The sequence below is a fragment of the Hydractinia symbiolongicarpus genome, chromosome 14, assembly GCF_029227915.1.
Source record: "Hydractinia symbiolongicarpus strain clone_291-10 chromosome 14, HSymV2.1, whole genome shotgun sequence".
In the NCBI taxonomy this organism is placed as follows: Eukaryota; Metazoa; Cnidaria; class Hydrozoa; order Anthoathecata; family Hydractiniidae; genus Hydractinia; species Hydractinia symbiolongicarpus.
Window position 1 is genome coordinate 2855456 of NC_079888.1, and position 22096 is coordinate 2877551.

At 33.3% G+C, this 22096-nt stretch overlaps 1 protein-coding gene across 2 annotated transcripts in view; it reads left to right on the forward strand.

Moving 5' to 3' along the window:
* The first annotated feature begins 87 nt into the window (after positions 1-87).
* The window catches only part of LOC130626033 (probable ATP-dependent DNA helicase HFM1), a 44088-nt gene continuing 22079 nt past the window's right edge, over positions 88-22096 (forward strand). For both annotated transcript variants that reach the window (XR_008981798.1, XM_057441144.1), the window contains exons 1-8: positions 88-160; positions 325-406; positions 6026-6104; positions 13526-13992; positions 18655-18714; positions 19115-19165; positions 19267-19334; positions 20039-20171. Coding sequence is in view for 1 of the 2 variants with exons in the window: in XM_057441144.1 (XP_057297127.1) it covers positions 6055-6104; positions 13526-13992; positions 18655-18714; positions 19115-19165; positions 19267-19334; positions 20039-20171 (829 nt within the window). In the remaining variant the exon portion in view is untranslated. The remainder of the gene's footprint in view (positions 161-324; positions 407-6025; positions 6105-13525; positions 13993-18654; positions 18715-19114; positions 19166-19266; positions 19335-20038; positions 20172-22096) is intronic.

Consider the following 22096-nt stretch of genomic DNA (forward strand, 5'->3'; position numbering starts at 1 on the left):
TCATTTAAAAAAATATAATGTTACAGGCAGTCATTAGAATTTATTTTTTCCGGCGGGAATAAATCAAAATTTAAAGGGAACTTTTGATATGGAAAGACGGTGAAGTGCGGAAGACAAGACCAGACCGCATGCAACTTTTGAGTCCTGTTGCACATATCAGGTTTATCCTTGCTTACTTGCTGGTTTAACCATCGAACTTAAAAAGAGTTCTGGAGTCAAACTGTTACTAAATTTTAACCCTTTACTACTTCTCATGATGGGTAACTAGCAACCACCTTGGACCAAAATAGGACTAATTTCCTAAAGTTAGGTCATTCCTTTTAGCCTCAATATCTCTGTAACCGTTGTCAAAATTACATGATCATATACATTTTTATGAGAATTTCACGCTCTGCATATTAAAAAGGTATTGACTAAACAATTTTTTTTAAATTAATTTTTTGTTTATGCACTCCTAAACAACCCATATTTTTCCATTGTTCTACATGGATTTTTTCACGCACTTATCGATTAATATATATCTAATTAGTTTTGTTTGTTTTGCTGAAATTTCTTTGAAGCAGGCTTGTAAACTTTTTTGTGCTTTTAGAAAAATCTTTAAATTTTTTATTTTTTTTAGTTAATTCAAAATTGTAATAAAGCTTGAGTTGTAACCGTTGGTGTCAATACTCGATTCATCGATTTCCTTTGCAGGTTGTTCTTTAATAGGATGTTTAATTATCGGAGAGTCGTCTATCAGGCTTCCATCAGTCTTCCATCTATGTGCTGGAATGTTACATCAGATTTAGATAGATATTTTTAATAACAACATAAAGTATTTCCATTTCTGGAATTAATGTTAAATGACCAGAGGAGGTCATGCTTTGATAATTCTTTCCCCTTTGCAACCAGGTTTTGCTATCATGGATGCATACATTATTGCCTGTATATAGATATGACAGTCAAAGTGAGACAATTAGATTTAATACAAATGGGCAATATATTTCTTAAAATACTCAGAATTTTTTTAAAAGGTATGTATTATATATAATCTAATATGGCAGTTGTTAATGTTTTTTGTGATAGTTGTCTAGTAGAGTCATCTAGGGTCTAGTAGAGAGGAATCTGGTTGGTAAGTTGGTAGGTTTTTTCCAGGCTGCTGATAAAAAATATTGGTGGCTGGTGATTACTGGTTGCGAGTGGAGTGGTCTTTAAAGCAAGCAATGTTAGTTGTTACATCCTTTCTTTAGTTTTTTTAACGGTTTCAATAGTGTGCTTCACCAAACCAATACTTTCATGATATTCTGGACTGTTGGTATTGTGTTCAATGTCTCTGAGTCTCAGAATGTCTCAGAATTATTAAATAGTCCTGGTCCTTTTAACCCTTGAGCAAGCCTATTCATAGCCAACCTGACCATCCTAGCTAATCCACCGACTCCTCACTTAGTTGAAAAACTACGTAGACATTAATCTCTTTTGCCTGGCCCCTTCGTCGTTGGTAACCAGCTCTTATACATGAAATTCACTTATGAGGTTCTTCTATAATGCAGAGGTGAATGCTGATGGAGCACGGATGATGCAAGTCTGCAAAACTACACTTACAGTTTGGTGGAACAGACAATTTATCATGGATTTAATTGCAGTTAATTTCTTTATTTGATGAAACAATTGGAAACTATAGCAGGTCCACCTTTAATGGATAATTTTTTTTATGGCGCAACTGTAATTTAAATAATTTTAAAAACGAAACCCACATGGTATAATTTTTTTTTTGTATAAATTTTATTTACCAGACGTGTACCTGAACTTTCCGAATGAATTTTGAAGTTTTATTTAAACCACGCAGATAAAGATTTTTTAATTTAAAAACGAAGCATATTTTTTCTATTTGCTTTTGATGATCTGAAAAATAAACATTAAATTTATGAAAACGACAGTATAGTCATGCATACTATTTTAGACATAAAAGAAAGTTAAGATTGAGAGAGTCGCTATACCAATAGACGCTTGATTATCATGTTTGGGGTTCACGGTTCAAAACGTCCCCCACTTTTCTACTGCAAAATGAATGCGCAAAAAAGATTACCTTAATGCCCATATCGCACGCGTTTTACAAAATGGCGAATGAACTGTTTCATGATAGGTGGAAAATAATTACACCAAATATCTTTTAAGTTTCAGGTTGAGCGTTCGTGCAGGAATTTAACTTAAAGGACCAATCGATTCTTGAGAAAAACGTTTACACTTATCTTAAAATGTTAATATTTACGCGAGCAATAGAATGCTCAGGTAACGAGCATTTACGGGAGCACTACGCAAGCAATTGCTCAAACTCATGGCAAGGCGTGAAAATGATTTGCTTTGGTTTGCCATATTTGGCAAAGATTGCTATGATGTACTTTACAAAAGTGGTTCTTGTAATGTCAGGAATAGTACATTGAAAAAGTGCGTTGAGTAGTTCACAGTGATGAGGCAGCTTTTCTTATGAAAAGGTCAGTGCCAATGTTAATCAAATATCACGGCAGATTCATGGCTCTAGTGGTTGTTTGTTGTTTCTAATGGACAGTAACTTTGTTTTGCTGAATTCAGAGAACAAGAGGATAAGTGTTTGGGTGTTATTCATTACTGTGTTGCTGTTCTAAAACAGCTCCTAGTCCTTCAATAAATGCGATCTAAAAAAACATTTCTATCACCGTTTTTCGTTTTTAAACTTTTAAAATGCAATCTAAAAAAACTTTTCTATTGTCGTTTTTTGTTTTTAAAGTTTTAAAATGCAATCTAAAAAAACATTTCTATTAAAATTAAAGCGCAACCAACAATGCTTTCTTGCTAGTATATTTAGTTTCCACGCAAAACATTTGTTTAATAAAAATATTAAACAATGGCTCTTCGTGTCACATTGATAGAGTTGATAACATTTGCAATTATGCTATTGGGAATAGTTATGTTAACACTATTTAACAATAAGCGCAGTTATAATAAGCTATTTTTTCTTCAATAATCTTTTGTTTATTACGCGCAAGTTAATGACTTACAAGACTCGCAAGATAATTAATAAGGACAAAAGACAAACAACTACCGCCTCCGAGAAAAAGGTGTGAAACTTGAGCGTACGCGTACGCTTACGTCTGGACTGTACTGTAGATACACCAGATGATATTCTGCTTGGCTTGTCAACGCCAAAGTATTTCAATACTGGACTTGTGGTAATTAGATGTTTGAGCTTGGCATCTTGTTGCAGTTTGTCAAAGTCCCACACAATGTCCTTGTCTAAAGTGAACTCTTAGTCAAGCAGTTTTGCCTGACAGGTATGGTATGAACTTTCCAAGACAGGTTTACCATGCCAAAGAAATGTTGGAGTTTTTTTATGGTTGGTAGGATTGGGCATATTTGTGATTGCTTTAATTTTGTGAAGATCCGGTTTTACTTTTTCGAGATAACATGTCCAAAAAAGGTAAGTTCTGCTGTTGACATTGTTACATCGGAGTTTGAGTGCATTCTCTCTAATGGCTTGTAGATATGCTCTGGTTCAATGTTAAAGTTCGCTTTTTGAATTGCCTTGGCAATTCTAACTTCGCATATTTTGCTAGCAAAGTGTATACCAAATGACATTCGTAGAAATCAGTATCTACCATGAGTGTTAAAATAAAAAGCTTTTTTAATCAAGTGGAATTTGCCAGAAGGCATTTAAGGTGTCCAGTTTCATAAATAATTTTGCATGGCCATCTAAGGTATTATTTTTTTAGTTATTAATTTGTGATGGTGTCTCTTTATGGCTTTGTTAAGATTAGATAACATTACTCTCAAGGAACCATGCAGTTTTTCAACAACTACAAGTAAGCTTAGCCTTGCGTTTAATAGTCGATTTTCCATGCATTCTAGTTTTGCTTGTAAGTAGAGAGGAAGTGGAATCAGCACTAAGCAACAAGCATCAATAACTGGTAGTATGTTTGGATTTGTAATGATGTAGTATGACTTCGGAACTAAGTTCTCCGAAATAGTTGTTAAATTCTTTTAAGAATAATGGTGTTCTTTAGATTTTATTGATGCATTTAATCAGGTTGAGTTGAGAACTGGCCCTTCACCATCACAGGAGATGTCTGCAGCACCTTGAGAACCAAATACGCTAAAATCTAAAGTAAAATGCAGATGTCAAAAGTGCAGCGTTTTTGTCTTTGGTTACTCGCCCATCTTTTAAAGCCTACTTGCTGAAGAACATTGGCCAAGTGATACTGTTTACCAATTTTTAGAAAGAGATAAAAAAACCCACAGTTTCCCAACTATTATTTTCATGGTTGTAGCTTTTGAGCAAGTATAAAGGCAAATAATTGATTTCCAATATTTAAGACTATTTTTGGGTTCAAGGGTACTGCATTTCTAGAGTAGTTCCATATAGTTGATAGGCTTTACACAATGTTAATATTAGCTTGCAAGTTATTTTGTAATTAGAATTCATTTATATGTTTTAATTTGTCTGTATTAGTCGATCTGCAAGTGAGTTAAAATTTTGCAACTTTCTTTGCATAACCATTACATTTGTGGTAAAACATGCTCTAAATTAGGCGACCCTAATTTAATTAGTTGTTCTACGGGCCCGACCGACCCTAATTTTCACGAAAACAAAAAAATAATAATATCAAGCAAAAAAATTTTAAAGAAAAAAAAAAGGAAAAAAAAAACAATTTCTTATCCCATCACGTGAAAATATAATGAGCATAGAAGATAATCAATGATGATATTTTTTGTAGGTTGAATGTCACCAAGGTGAATCAATAACGTTACTTTACTTAGGACCACTGTTGTTAAGTGTTCATGGTAATTTGTTGCGATAAAACTATAATGTGCGAGGCGCTAATTTTGTAATCACAAAAATAGTTACGTGGTTAAACAGAAATTTTAAATTTTTATGTGATTTATAACAAAAATTAGCTACCTTCGCTAAAATGTTATAATACAAGCGAAAAACAAGATAGAATCAGTTTTCATAACACCCTTCTCCATTATGAATTTTAAAAAAATGATTTTACCACTGCAAAAGACTTTAAATATTCTTAACTAAACAACCATAGTCCAAAAAAGAATTTGCACTTTAATTTAGATTTCCTATAAAAGTGTGCAAAAAACATTAAAAGAACACTAAAATTGTTTGTTTTGTTATTTTAAGTAGGAGAGGAATAAGTTGCTGTATAAGTTTCGAAACAGCGCAAGTATAACCTGCTGTAAAACTTTCAAAACAATACAAGTATATACATACACCATACATTCTCAATAAAATTATTTTTATTTTGCTGACCATAAGCTATAGTAACTTCGCACGTAGAACAACTAATTAAATTGGAGTGGCCTTATAATAAAAAATTAGACAACTTAAAAATGTTATTTTATGTTGTGTGAAATGGTCTGACACCGGTCTGCATATTTTAAAAATGCCTCTTTGATTTATTAAATGAAATCAGTCCTGGTCATAAGGCTTTCAGTAGGTGGGTGATACCCCACTTGCTGTGATAAACGTATGATAAACGTATGTACATTATGAATAGCATGCAACTTGATTGGCTTTAGAGAGAGTGATTCTTAATTTTCGTAATTTGAGGGGCAAGTGTTAACACATCTCTCATATGTGGTATTTTAATAGGGCTAAAACAACAGATTTGTCGCTGTCTTTGTTGCACATGATTTTATTGTTGTTCCAATAATAAAAGTGCTACGCCAAACAGTCTGTTGTCTCATAAGTGCACAAAATATTTGACAGTTCCCAGTCTTCCTGCTGTTTAATTAGTTCTTGGTGATGCTTGCTTGGTTTTTAAAATGAATTTAAAAAAGTAAAGTTGGCTCGCAAAAATTTCGGCACTTTGTAATGTAGTAAACCACCATCTAGATGTGGCCCGGGAACACCGTAGATCAATTACCATGGGCTTGTTCATTAGTTGCTACTTGTTTTTTAAAGAGAATTTGTATTTTTTTGTGACCTGCAAGCTTCAATTTTTCTTGCATTATTTTTATGTTGGAGACAAGTGGGGGACTAAATCTTTTCTACATTGTTTAGTTGAAAACCAAAGTGAGACAATTAACTTGATGCAATTGGACAATATGTTTTCTCAAAATACTCAAAATGTTTTTAAAAGGTATGTATTATATAATATAATAGAATTGTCATATTTTGCTTGTTTTTATTTCCAATGGTAATTTCACAGCTACTTAAGAAATAAGTTTTACAATAAAAAAGTTTCTTGATTTAGCAAAATTTTGCGATTTTTAATCTAATTTGTGCAAAAAAATTTTTTACAAAATACTATTATAACAACCACTAAATAATTAAATAAACAAATAAACATTCATCATTAATAATAATTGATGGTGGCCATCACTAATTTTGTGGCCAAAATTAGTGATGGCCACCATCACTAATTTTGGCCACATAAAACAGGTTTTTGATGTTAAATGTGAAATGTTTTATGTTGAAATCTAGGGTGATTTGTTTCTTCTCATTGGCAATCTCAGAAAACTGGCATTTTTTCTACCCATATTGTTTTCCTTTTGCCAGCAGACAATTACAAGTGTAAAAGCTTGTAGTGGAAACATAGGTGAGGTCACTCAATTTCAAAAAATAAATATTACCTATGTATTAGGTTCACTCGCCCTTATATAACATGTGTTATCTGATTTTCCCAACTTTGAATTTGTTTGCTGAATCTCAGGTTTAGCAGTGAAATATTTGTACTGTGGGAAACATGCCCACCTTTATTTTAACAATATGGAGATTACAGGGATCCCTGAAGACATTCCTGATGATCTATTAGAGGCGAAAGTCATAGAGATAGGACATGCGATGGATATTACAATTAACGAAACCGATTTTGAGGCATGCCACCGTTTACCTAAAGGTAAACATGCGAAAGCATCTGACCCGCGGAGAACAATAGTAAGGTTTGTAAATAGAAAGGTGGTGGAAAAAATGCACAGAAATAAAAAAATCCTTAGAACTGAGAAACATTGACTGGAAAATATTGGACTCGACCCGCGCAAGATTTATTTAAACAATAACCTGTGTCCCTACTATCGGATGCTATGGGGCGAATGTAATTCCCTCTACAAGGATGGTAAAATTTCCAGTTTCTGGATCTACAACGGAACGGTTCGGATAAAAAAAGGAGAAAACTCAGCCGCAGAAAAAATCTTGCATTATGATGACCTTGAATATTTAAAAGTTGATGTTGATAAATAATTCTATATTATTTTTTTTATACTTTGAAGAATTAGTTTTTTTCCTCGGGGCCGTTTTCGGACCCCGTTACTTTCGCGTTAATTTCTGTGTAACAGGCCAGCCCCAGTTTTTTAAAACAATCTTATTAAAAATGGCTACTCTTAAACAGCGAGCAAATGAAGTGAAATGAAGTATGTTATTTTTCTTATTTATCTACTGCCCTCTGGTTTCTGACAAAAACCGAATAAGCTCCCCGTTTCCCTTGTTACGTGTCATTATATGTTTTGTCTGTTTTTTTTTGTATATCACTATGATTAGTCATCCCTGCAGGATCTGTCTGAAATCTGTTGCTTCAAACCATCGAGCAATTATGTGTGATGTGTGCGGTTTCTGGGTGCATATTAAATGTAATGGGCTTAATGCCACTGATTATGAAATGTTACAAAACTCCAACGATAATTGGTTCTGTCTTAAATGTATAAACGATTCACTTCCTTTTAATGACAAATCTACCCCTCTTGTTTTCAACTCTGCTTTATCTTCCACTGAGAAAAGAAAATTCCTATCCAATCTTAATACTCTTAACAACAGTCCTTCTGAAAATGATAACACCAATTGTAAATACTATGACTCTGTTGAATTTGTCTCTCAAAACTTTAATTCTTCCTACTTTTCCTTGTTCCATCTAAACATATCTTCCTTATCTAAACATTTTAATGATTTAACCTATCTCCTCTCTGACCTTAATTTTAATTTCGGTGCTATTGGTATAACAGAAACGGGTTTTCAAAGTAAATCTCCTTCTCTGAACTGTAATCTAAATGGATATACCTTTATACATACTCCTTCAGAAAGCATTAAAGGTGGCGCTTTGTTATACATTTCTGATAAGCTCTCCTGTTCTAGTCGCCCTGACCTTGATCAACTATGTTATATAAGTCACCAACTTGAATCAGTATTTGTTGAAGTTATTCATCCTAAAGGTAAAAATTATTTCATAGGTTGCATCTACAAACATCCTCATATGGACCTACATGACTTTAATATGAACCATCTTACTCCTATATTAAGCAAAACCACCTCTGAGAACAAAAACATTTTTTTAATGGGAGACTTTAATGCAAATCTATTACTCTCTGATTCCAACCCTGATATTTCTGATTTTTTAGACTCTATATTTTCGTTTTCTTTAGCTCCTTCTATACTTCTTCCAACAAGAATTACAGAAAATACTAGTACTTTAATTGACAATATTTTTCATGACCCTTTTGAACTAAACTGCAAGTCTGGTAACATCATATCGTCAATATCTGACCATTTTCCACAGTTTCTTATAATAAACAAACAACACGTCTTGCCGCCTCCTCCCACAAAAAGATCTCCTATTCCAGACTGGAATAAATTTAACCAAGAATTATTTTCTCAAAAAATATCTGCCATTGACTGGAATGAACTTCTTTGCTTAAATGAACTTGACCCATCTAAATCTTTTGATATTTTTCATACTTTTGTCAATAACTGTATAAATGAATGTGTTCCTCTCAAAAAATCTTTTACTAGAAATAACACAAACTCTCATAAAGAATGGATCACTACTGGCATACTCACCTCTATACGCAAACGTGACGCTTTACATAAACAATTCATTAAAGAAAAAGATCCATTCATAAAATCTCTACTGCACACATCCTTTAAAAAATACAGAAACAAACTTGTCACTCTATGTAGAATAAGTAAAAGTAACTTCTACAAACAATTTTTCATCAAAAATAAAAATAATTCAAAAGCTATCTGGGAAGGTGTTCGTTCCATCATTTCACTCCGGTCTGCCAAATCTCCTACTCCTTCTTGTTTAAACATTAACAATAATCTCACTACAGACCCATTAACCATATCTAATTCATTCAACAGTTACTTCAGCTCAATTGCAGATAATTTAAGGAAATCGATTCCACCAAGCTTTAAACACTTTTCTTCGTATCTAAAAAACCCAACAGCTAATTCAATATTTTTTCGCCCAACTAATGATTTAGAAGTCCTTGATTGTATTTCTCTCTTTGATAAAAAAAAAATCAACAGGTCCTTTCAGCATTCCGTACCAAGTCCTTCTTCCTACTAAAAAACTCCTCGCAGTTCCAATTGCTAAATTAATCAATCTTTCCTTTTCAACTGGTATTTATCCATCTTCTCTTAAAATTGCAAAAGTTATCCCTGTTTACAAAAAAGGCTCAAATGTCGAACTTTGCAACTATCGGCCCATATCTTTACTTTCAAACATTGACAAAATTTTCGACAAGCTTATTTTCAATCGTTTATATAATTTTTTTTCTATGAACAATACTATCTTTCCAGATCAGTTTGGCTTCAGGAAAAAATTTTCTACCTCACACGCCTTACTAAACATTACTCAAAAGATTATGGAAGCTATTGACAATGGTCTTCTTGTTTGTGGTGTCTTCATTGACCTACAAAAAGCTTTCGACACTGTTGACCATGAAATTTTAATTAAAAAACTTTATCACTATGGTATCCGTGGGGTTCCTTTATCTTTGCTGCGCTCTTTCCTAACCAACAGAGAACAATTTGTGTTTATCAATAATTCGTCATCTTCACATAAACCTATTCGTCATGGTGTTCCTCAGGGCTCTGTTCTTGGTCCACTTTTATTTCTACTCTATATTAATGATCTTCATACTGCAATTAAACATTCCATGGTCCACCTCTTTGCAGATGATACCAACCTGCTAAATATTAGTAAGTCCGCTAAACAACTAAATAAACATCTTAACTTGGATCTCAAATTCCTTTGTCAATGGCTCAATGCAAATAAAATCTCATTAAATAAATCTAAAACTGAACTTGTTATTTTTAAAACTCCGTTAAAACCAATTTTATTTAATTTTAAATTTCTAATCAATGGAACTAAAATCGTTCCTAGTGATACTGTCAAATACCTTGGTATAACTCTTGACTCAAACCTCTCCTGGAAATCTCAAATTAACATCACCATCTCCAACCTCAAAAAATCTAATGGAGCACTTGCCAAAGCTCGTCATTTTGTTCCAAAATGTGTTCTTCGTCAAATTTATTTTGCTATTTTCTACTCCCAAATACAATATTGCTCCTTGGTATGGGGCCAAAAATCTTCTCTTACCCGTCGAATAGAAATTTTACAAAACCATGCTATCCGTATCATCTCTTTTAGTACTTTCAATGCTTCTCCTACCCCACTATACGGGAACCTTAACTTAATTAAATTCTCTGACATGATCTGTATACATAATATAATTTTCCTACTGAACCTTTATTATAAAACTCTTCCTATTAGCCTCATCAATACTTTCGCAATCGACTTCGCCCATTCCCACCACACCCGTGCTGCTGACAAAGGCTTTTTGAATCTACCTCTTGTTCATTCAACTGCGTTTGGTAAAAAGTCTGTTAAGTTCTTTGCAATAAACTCATGGAACCGTCTTCAAAATTCCTTACCCTTTAAAATCTTGAGTAAAAATACCTCTGAGCTAAAAATTTTTTTACATAGTCACTTTATTAACACATATAAAATCTAATTACAATTTTATTTTATTTCACCCAGTCCAAATTCCTTTTTCCTGCTTGAAGGTTTGTTTTAAGCAGCTTCCAGACATTTCATGCTATTTTTGACTTTGACTCTGTGATATCCTCGTCTGAATGTTCGTCTTGTCCCTGTGTTGTCCTGTGGCTTCGTCCTACCTGTTGTTCTCCCAGGTAGCTAGCACGTTATTTAAGCACATAAAGTGCTTTGTGCTAGTTATCCTTTTATTAGGTAAATGTTCAATATATTTTTCATATTATATATTTTCATTGTAAACTCCTAATAAAAAAATAAATCTCTCTCTCTCTTTAGAAGCATATCAATCTATTTGTTTAATTTACCCCCTATAGAATTATTTAAAAATTCTTGTATCTATCAGAATATATAATTTGTGGGTATTTTAAAATGTATTTAAAATTTTGGTAAATACGAAAGGTGCAAAGAAAATATGCTGCGCCACTTTCTAATATTCTGTTTAATTTGAAGGAGTTTGTATTACCCTGCAAAACATTACAATAACATTTCAGAAGAACTCAAAACATGCAGATAATCAGTAAACAATCAAAGGTAAAAAAAATGATGAATATGAGAACAATACACCTGTTTTTTACAACTTTATTCAAACAGTGAATATTCTGAAATTTTAGGGTTCTCAAATTATATAGGACCTCTGTAAAATATTTTAGGAGCAGAATTTTAATAGCAGAATAGTTTTAATAATAATAATAAAATAATACTACAAGGGGGTATTATTCTTAACGTTTTCATTCTCATGGTATTATTGACACCACTGTTCCTGATATATGTCACTTCTAAAAGGTAGAGACTTTTGTTAAATATTTTAGAAAGTAAATTATTTATGTTATTATACCTTAATGCAGGTGGATTTTTTATATGTTAACTGATTTTTAAAAAAACTTAGAGAGAACACTTGATGTTTTAACAAACGAGAACCTTTTAAAATAATTAACTACGAGACCTGTAGCAGTGAGCATTGACTGTTAAATGTCTTTTTCTGTATATTAATTATTTGAATTTCTTCACTATCTGTTACTTACATTGCCAATATGTCTTGCAGGTGCTCACCCTCATATAAAATCATACAATCTCATACAAAATGACAAATCTCCTATTAACTCCACATACAAAACTACCTGAAAATATAATTTCTCATACAAACTCCTACTTTTTTAGATTCCAATGTCTTGACTCTTCATGTTTTGTTGTAAATCCGATATTTTAATGTCAGGGAAATTCTTGGGGAAATCAAGGAAATTAGTCTCTAGCACTTAGCAGAAACCCTCATATTTATTTAATGTAATTCGAAATACTTTTCATCCATTCTTTCCTTTTTTCATGAATTATGTATATTATACAAAATTAGCAACTTTTAAAGTGAAATTGAAAAAAGTTTCCTACACTCTTCTACTTTTTTGTTACTTTTTTATAAATTTGACTGCATAATCTCACACAAATGAACGAAAAGTTTACCTACAATTATGGTGGGCACCCTGTCTTGGATAATTTAATTGGACAGGTTAAGTATTTTTCTCTTAAAACTTCCTCTGAACATTTTTGTCTGTTTTTGCACTGTTATTTTAATTCCACAGGTGCTTATGTTATGATTTTAAAAAATTTACAGATGTTATGGATATTTTAGTTTTTTTGCGAGGCAAGCATAAGCAATAATAAACTAATACAAGCAAATCAAAGGTCTGTGTCAAAATTAGAACATCTAAAAAACCTATGGATTGATAATCTTTATAATAATAAGCCAGTTCTGTGTGGAACAGGCATAGTACACGCATGTGCTTGTTGATTTCAGCCAGCGAAGGCGGAATCTTTAAAATTGCCTGAGGAGATAGATAGATGGATAGATAGGGAGATAGATTTTTTTCTGAAAACGAGGCTAAAATGGGTTTTAAGCCAAGAAGAATCCTAACAGTGCAACAAATTGTTTTATTATCCAATGAACAATACTTTATTTTAAAGTTTATATGCTATCAGGAGTTAAAGCCTGTGCAGTGAAGCATGATGGAGATTGTCTCAATGCGCCATCTTTAATGTTATTAACGTTTCCCTTTAATAATTACATCATTTCCTTCTGTATTATTGTTGTTGTTATTTTGTTTAGTGTTCATCAATTTTCAGGTTTATTATTTTTCTTTTAAAATTGTTCTTCGAAAGTTAAGTTAGCTATGATTTACAGTTTCGATAAGAATCAAAAATTGAATTTTAAAATTTTAGAATATTCAATGATTTTTTCCCCCATATTACTTAGTCCTCTTCAAAGTTCAGCACTTTTTTTTGAAATTGCTGAAAAATACTATCTCAAATGTTAATCAACAAATTCAACGTCACAATGCAATAAAATTAACTTCAATAGCTTGATTTAAATTGTAAACCACTTGTAACTAACAGGCCAAATAACTTAGTTGAAATAACTCGTTTCCTTATAGGTAAATGAGGAGCACCTGGGACCAAAATGGAACTAATTTCCTAGATCAACCAACCTATTTTGAAACAGACAGCTTAATGATGTCATCAAAAAACCTTACTGTTTATCAAAACCACATGATCCAATACATTTTCTTGATGAGTGTTTAAGCTCTATACTATAGAGACAATAGATAAAAAAATTGTTTTAACAGGTCATTGCTGACGTCATCAAAATTCAAATAACAGATCTATTTAATTATGCTTCTGCCTAAGGTAATTTTCCCACAGGCTTATCAACAAAAAGTAGTTATTTTTTTATAATTATTTAGAAAACAAACCTCTTCTCATTATGATGAAATACCTGATGCACCATCTCAAATATCGAGTCAATTTTTCTCTCAAAGACCATCATTTATGGGTTACACACAGAACATTGAAGTGTGCAATGATATCTTCTCAGTCCCTAGTTCTGCAATTTCACAGTTGCATCAGGAGCCATTTACATTTGCTGATGATGATACTGGTACAAACAGTTCACCAAAACATTTTAGGTCGTCACAGCAAGATTTGTTTACATCGCCACAACATCAACAACAATTACTGAATAAGCAACATGAACGATACAAAAAGCATTATGAAATAAATCCACAACTACTTGGAATTCCTTCACAGCCTTCATATGAATCTATACAGTTTAGAAACAAGGGAAACAAATCCATGCTGAAAAGTAATATGAAATATGCACCTACTTCTATGATCATGAAGACACCAAAATGCAGTAACCTCTTAAATACTGGTTAGCATTCAGTTTTTCACAGTTTCATTTGTTAAATGTATTAATGGTATAGGCCTTTAAACAACTATCTTCAGTTCAGGCAAGACTAACTGGACTCTTACTATTTAGCTTGGTCTTTAGTTTAATTGAGTCTAAAAGCATTTTCACAGAGAAAACATAATGCTTGCTACAAACTGCAAGTGTGAAACCATATTAAAGAATATGCGCATGCGATTTTTTAATTCACTTTATAGAGCCCCTAAGTGGTGTGACAGTGTTAAATATATTAAACGCATTTCTTTGTCGTATGAAGTAACCTATAGCAAATATATACTGCAGGATTACATTATAACACTGACCGAAGAGAGTGACTGTGTTAGCTTGTGGCAAAAAATTAAACTGCAAATGAGCAATGCCAAAACATTTTTTGCACATGATTATTGTGTAACATTTTTTTTCGAGAAAGGAAAAAAAGGATTTCAAATAATTTTCATGCGAACATTTTTTATGCAGTTAAGAAGTTGAAAATAATATGATTTCTATGAATACATGTTAACAAAAATAATATTAAAATTATACTAAGGAATAATATTGGAAAGTAGTTGTTGCCCGTGGAAAAATCCACAGGTTTGCCCGTTCTTTATATTTACTCGTCGCAACAAAGTGGATAAAAATATATCGCATTTAATACACTTGGTGAAGGGTATCTTTAAGAGACAAGAGAGGAGTTGAACGTCCTCCGCCATACCTTAGTTTAAAGGGGCGATTGTGGAAGTCCCATGAAATGCCACATAGTGATGGTGTCATTTTAAAAAACACCCAGTCCGGTCTGTGAACGGTTGGCGCTAGGAAGGGCATCCAGCTGTAAAACAATGCTAAAACTCTTTATTAATGGCCGCAAGAATAGTTGATCAGACAAACTGCGTAAACGGGGCTGGAACTCTAAGGAGTGAAGGTGTCGCACACGGTAGGACAGAGGTCAGGTGTGAGCATCGTCAGACCGTTATCCAGCTATCACATCACAAGGTACCCAGCTATCACATCACAAGGTAGATAACACTAGGTTGAGGATGGCTAGTGTAAATGTTGGTACTCTGAGAGGTAGAGCAGGTGAAGTAGTTGAAATGTTAGAACGTAGATCTGTTGATATGTGTTGTGTTCAGGAAGTCAGGTGGAGAGGAGCTTCAGTGAGATTTGTGGAAGGTAGGAGGGCAAGGTATAAGCTTTTTTGGATCAGTAATAGTGATGGATATGGAGGAGTTGGTATATTCGTTGCAGAGAAGTGGGTAGAAAAAGTAATAGATGTTATGCGTGTTAATAGTCGTATTATAGTGATAAAGTTTTTGATAGGTAATAGGATTGTCACTTTTCTGTCAGTTTATGCTCCACAGTGCGGACTCAGTGAGGAAGATAAAGATAAGTTTTATGATGAGTTAATAGCAGTCACATCAAAGTTTGGAGACACTGAACTTGTCATGGTGGGCGGCGACTTTAATGGTCACGTTGGGAAGTCATCTGAAGGTTATAGAGGTGTGCATGGAGGCTATGGATTTGGGAGCAGAAATAAGGAAGGGGAGAGATTGCTTGAGTTTGGAATGGCAACAGACATGGTGGTTTGCAACACATCATTCAGTAAGAGACAGAGTAGGCTGATAACATATGAGTCAGGTGGTTGTAAGACACAGATAGATTACTTCCTGATTAGAAAGTCAGACAAGAAAGTGGTGAAGGACGTGAAAGTTATATCGGGGGAAGAGTGTGTTTTCCAGCATAGGTTGCTGGTTTGTGATATTATCTTGAAGAGTGTTAAAGAAGCCAAGGGAAAGTACAGGCCCCGTCGAAACGTCTGGAAGCTGAAGGAAGAGATTGTAGCAAGACAATTTAGTGCAAAAGTTCAGCAGTAAGCCCACAATGGTCAATGTGATAGTGACAATGTTAAAAGTACTTGAACTACTTTGAAAATTGTCTTCTAGAAGCTTCTGATGATACCTGTGGGTGGACGAAAGGACCAGCTAGACATGGACAGACCTGGTGGTGGAATAATGAGGTTGACCAGTGTATAAAGGAAAAGAGGAAACTTTGGAAAGAGTGGAAGTCAGGTGGTAGTAAAAATATTTACTTAGAAGCTAAGCGTCGCGCTTGTACAGCAGTGTATAAGGCAAAATCAGAAGCAGAGAGAAACAGATTTGCAGATGTGTTAAAAAGGGAAGACCAGCGCAATGAGGTATTCAAGATAGCAAAGCAAGAAGACTAATCAAGATGTTGTAGGTGAGAAGTGTATACGTAATGATGAAGGTGTTTTGGCTAGCACAGAGGAGGAGAAAAGGGTAGCTTGGAAGAATTATTATCAGAGGTTGCTTAACACTGAGTTTGATTGGGACAAGGATAATTTGTCTGATGATGATGTTGTAGAAGGGCCAGCTATGCAGTTCAAGTCAGAATGGGTAGTGGAGGCTATTAGGAAATTGAAGATTGACAAGGCTGCAGGAGTATCAGGTATTGTTTCAGAGATGGTAAAAGCATCTGTATATATTGGAGTTGAGCTTATTACAAGTCTTGCTAACCAGATTATAAAGGATGGTGCTATTTCGAGTGAGTGGCAGTCGAGTGTAATAGTGAATTGTTTCAAGGGCAAGGGTGATGCATTAGAAAGGAGTAACTATAGAGGTTTGAAGTTGGTTGATCAAGTAATGAAAGTTATTGAAAGAGTGATTGATAAGTTACTTAGAGAAAGAATTGATATAGATAAGATACAATTTGGTTTTGTTCCAGGCGTGGCACTACAGATGCAATATTTTTACTCAGACAGCTTCAGGAAAAGTATTTAGAAAAGAGAAAGAATCTCTATTTTGCCTTTGTAGATTTAGAGAAAGCTTTTGATAGAGTGCCATGTAAAGTTATTTGGTGGGCTATGAAAAAATTAGGTGTGGATGAGTGGCTAGTTACGATGGTACAGTCTATGTACAGCAATGCTAGAAGTCGTGTCAGGATTAACGATTCACTTAGAGATGAATTTAGTGTAAATGTTGGTGTACATCAGGGTTCTGTACTTAGTCCTTTGTTGTTTATTCTAGTCTTAGAAGCGCTGTCGATGGAGTTCAGAACAGGTTGTCCATGGGAGTTATTGTATGCAGATGATTTGGTTCTCATTTGAGAAGTGGAAGAAAGGACTAGAAGAGAAAGGGCTAAAGGTAAACACAGCAAAGTCTAAAGTCATGATTAGTAGCATCGCAGCCAAGTGTGACCTTGTAGTCGGAAAGTGGCCTTGTGGAGTTTGCAGGAAAGGGGTTGGTAGTAACTCAATTTTTTGTCAGACTTGCAAGCATTGGGTACATAAGAAGTGCAGTAGTATTAGTGGAAGGTTAAGAGCTGACATTCAGTTTGTATGCAAGCGTTGCAAAGGTGAGATTATAGAGAATGAAATATTTCCAGCTTTAATGATGTACAACAGTGGCTCGTTAGAGATAGTTGAGAACTTCTGTTACTTAGGTGATATGTTGGGCAGTGAAGGGGGTGTTGGAAGAAGTGTTACTTGCAGGATAGGTTCTGCTTGGAAAAAGTTCAGAGAGTTACTTCCTTTGTTGACTAGCAGAGCCCTGTAACTTGAGGTAAAAGGTAGGTTGTATGAGGCCTGTGTAAGAAGTGTTATGTTGTACGGTAGTGAGACATGGGCAGTGTAGCAGGAAGATCTTGACCGTTTAGAAAGGAATGATATGAGAATGGTTAGGTGGATGTGTAACGCCAGTCTGAGAGACAGAAAGAGTTCAGATGAGCTAAGAAGCAGGCTAAGTCTCTGTAGAATTAAAGATGTTATCCAGATAAGAAGATTGAATTGGCTGGGGCACTTGGAAAAAATGGAGGAGGATAATGGGGTAAGAAAGTTCAGAGACTTGATAGTTCCTGGGGCAAAGCCCAGAGGCAGACCAAGAAAGACTTGGCAGGAGGTTATAAGGACAGACTTGATACAGAGGAAGTTGAGTTTAGATCTAACACAGTCTAGATCAGATTGGAAGAGGGTCATTAATATACCCAGTCCAACCCATGCTAGCATGGAAAACGGACGTTAAGCCGAGAATGATGATGATATTCGTGTTTCCGTAACATCATTTTCTAACTCAATGGGTGTCCACATAGAGTCCACATTGATGATAATGTTTAAATCATTCAGTAAAGAAGGAGATAAATGTTCTAAAATAGGTTTGCAGGTGAACATCGCAATTTTTAAAGAGCGATGGTTAATTTTTGCGTGTGAGATAGTTTGCACGCCTGGATAGCATTTGCGTGTGTATGGGCGCATGCGTCTCATGGAATTTTTTTATTTCACTAAAAATTTGAGAAAGTGCAGCTAAACGTTGATATCACATTGGTTGACTAATACATTAGAGTTATCTATTGTTATTAAAAGTTTTAGTCTGGTAGATAATCAATGCAAATAATTTTCTGTTCTGTTCTATTCTGATTCCATTCCGCTGATACATTAAATTTAAAATTTTTAGTTTATTTTTTAACATTAAAATTGGGCTTTCGGTCCCAAGACCAATTAAAAAAGCAGTTTTTTGACCATAGCAGCTTATATTTTTAGCAAAAAAGATCAAATTTCAAGTCCATTCCATATAAGGCTTGGAAGTATTTGAAGAGAACATGGGAAAAATTTGTTTAGTAATTTGATTTATTCGTTATTAGAATTGAACAACACTCAACCAATCATTCAGTTAGAAACACCAAGAAATGCTGCTGTAAATGGTATGTCTACGTGTCTCCCTTATTCTAAATTTTAGTAAAAAATTGCAAACGTCTGTTGTGCTCATTTATGTCAAAAAATTTGTTAAGATTGACTTGGCCATGACAGCTGATATGGTGGCTATCTTAATGTCCAATTGCTGAAATGTTTGCCTCTTTTAAATTGTCTAAAAACTTTGTTTATGAAAATAAACAAAAAGATCTTAACATTAACCTAAAACTGTCAAATCAAAGTGGCATTCACATTTCAATGCTATCATGAATTAGAAACGATTTTACATTAACTTATATTACGATTGTGCTGAGAATAAATCTGTGTGTAAATAGTTCAAAGTTTTTTCTACCATGACGCAAAGTGTAAATTATGTAATGTAAATGTATCCTACTAATTTTTCCTTATCAGTTCAAAACAATGATGGCACAACTGGTGAGCTTAAATCAGTGAGAGAAATACGTATCCTTCAATATTCCATGTTTTAAAAAATGTTTATGCTTTTACAATGATATTTATTTCCACCCCTGGTTATTAGATTTATACTTAACAAAAAATATTAGCTGAAAAATTTAGATCCATCTTTCCATTTGCGTACTTCAACACATTGCAATCAAAGGTTTTTGAAGAGGTAAGTTTATTTTCAGGCAATTTAATTTAATACTATCTGTATCATTATTAATTATACTATGATATGTAAAAATATGTAATGATACGTCATTACCCCTATGCTGCTGACGTCGACAAAACACCTAAAACAACTTATTTTTTTATTGTTTTTCTGCTTAAGTGAATTTTTTATGGGACTAAATCGACTATTATATCTATTATTTTTTAGTATAATAAAACTATAGACTGTACCCACTGTACCCAGCATAATTAAAAACAGCAAATGATGGACAGCCAGATGTGATTAAGGGTGCAAAAAGAGTTGTTAAGTCTAATTGTTATCAAACTAATGGTTTACCTGTGTGCAATTTTTCATATGTTATCCACTGTACTGCTGTATTTTTACATTTCGATTGTATTTTTTTAATATATAATCCCAATATATAATCCCAAAATAACAGACATTTCTAAATTCATATATTGTTTTAAGCTTTTATGTGTCAACAATTATTTTCCGTATTCTTTCTTTTAACAATCTAAACCTTTTTAATTTAAACACTACAGCAATTTCAGTCGAACACTTCACGTTTTTATAGATAGTGTAAAATGTGTATAATATATCTAAAAGGAGAAAAGAAAATAAATTGAAATTATCAGTTTCATAAAGAGAAAAACATAACAATTGAAACTTGTGTTGTAGTATATGTAACTTCCCCTTGATTTCAGGTGTTATACTCTGACAATCCCGTTGTAGTTTGTGCTCCAACTGGTTCTGGAAAGACTGTGTTATTTGAGCTGTGTGTTGTACGGCTTCTTTTGCGAGCACCAAACAAGAAGTTTTCCTATAAAATTATTTACAGTAAGTTTAAACTTGTGTTGTTTTAGCTTTTGTTTTTGGAATCGGTGTTAACACAAAATAAGGGATACAAAATGCTGATTTACCCTATTTATATCTCACCTTCACTTCACCATCCTTTTCAATTGCTAGTTACTATGAAAGTAATAATAATATAAACCTAAAATGAAGTGAACTAACTGAACTCAATGTATAGAATAATTCAAACCCAACAAGTTTAAATTGCATCCGGAAATAAATTCTTTGAGACAGCAAAACACAAAGCCTTGCAAAAGCCAACGAAAAATTTGAAAATGTATCAGCCAGCCAATTTATATTTGCATTGAAGTATTCAAAGGTTTAATACATCAAACAATTTACTTGAAGATGCCTCACATTTTTTCATAAAATCCATAAAAGTTAATTTTCTCGATTCACCTATTTGACTAAAATTTTATTTTCTTTAACCATTTGGTTTAAGCAAGCTATGCCTACTCTCAGCCTGATACTTTTGGTAAAATTATTTGTTTTCAATGTTTCAAACAGACATTTTTTATCAGTAAAACAGGTTATTTTAGGTCTTACTGAGAGGAGAAACATTTTCTGCATTGTTGATGTCAACAGATATGCCATATATGTTTCATCAGCTAATGCTATTGTTTCTGAAGCTTGTATAGTTTCTTAGACTGCCACTCATAGGAATAACTTTCTTACCATCTCTTAGGAATATGATAGGTGCTCACTGAGAGGAGCTACATTTGAAACTTGCATTTGCGAAACATATAATATTGGCAATATCTATGTCAAAAACAGTGGAATTTTCAGTGACACTCCTTTTTTTTTACTTCTTAACAGCTGTATTTGCCACTCTTTAAGATGTTGGGTTGTTGGATATTTGCAAGCATTGGCCAAATTACAAAACTTAGTGACATGTCATTCAACTTTGGCCAGTAATCAAGATAGCTGACCAATTATTGACTTCAAATTTGACTTTTTAACAGCATTAAGAGTCATTAAGAATCAGACTGCTTCTTACTATCAACTTTTACAGTATCTAAACTCTGAATATACTGATCTTGATTTATTGTATATATATTCAGACCCAAATATTTAAAACCAGAACTTCCTTCAGAACTGATTTTTAAATTTTTCTACTTTAACTTTTTAACCACTTGGCCATGAAACTGTTTTGTTTCACATAGTAATATATAACTAACTAGTTTTGCGGATACCACATGAACACACTGAATTATTTGTACTCGTTTTAGCAGCTAAATACAGTAAAGTTCTTTTGAGTTTAGTACACCATACCCTTGGAGCATCATTTAGGTCATACAAATATCTCTTCAGTGTCCTTACCACTTTTTTAAAAACAATATCAGCAGGAGGTCTAACAAATATATCTCTTGTCATTATGTTGCCTTGCAAAAATGCTGATGATATGTCTAACTCTTCATCTTAATCGACTATCAATTCTCGTGATGCTTCCGTTTTTTTGGCAGATTTTTTTCCTTTATTACTTTATTACTTATTTGTTCTACTAACATTTTAATTTTGTTCTTTAAAACAATGAATATCTTTATCATCACTTCTATCAATGGCTGAAGTAGGCACATGCCAGATTAACAGACAATGGTACTATTGAATGTGTTACAACAAGACAACAAGATTTGTTCTGTAATAGAAACTATAAAAGATTTTCATAGCATTGTACAATCCAGTCTAAAATAATGCAAATGTGATTTCAACTTGTCACACTTTCTGAATTATTCTGCTAAAACTCACTGTTATAAGTATATTCCTTAGAGACATTCAAAGTCTGATATGTTTTCAAAACAAAAATTGTTTTAAATCTATAAAACCCTGTATTTAACAAGATATTATTTACAAAAAAAAAAGAACGTAAATGTAATCTTTATTCCCACCTATTTGTGCACCAGCACAACATT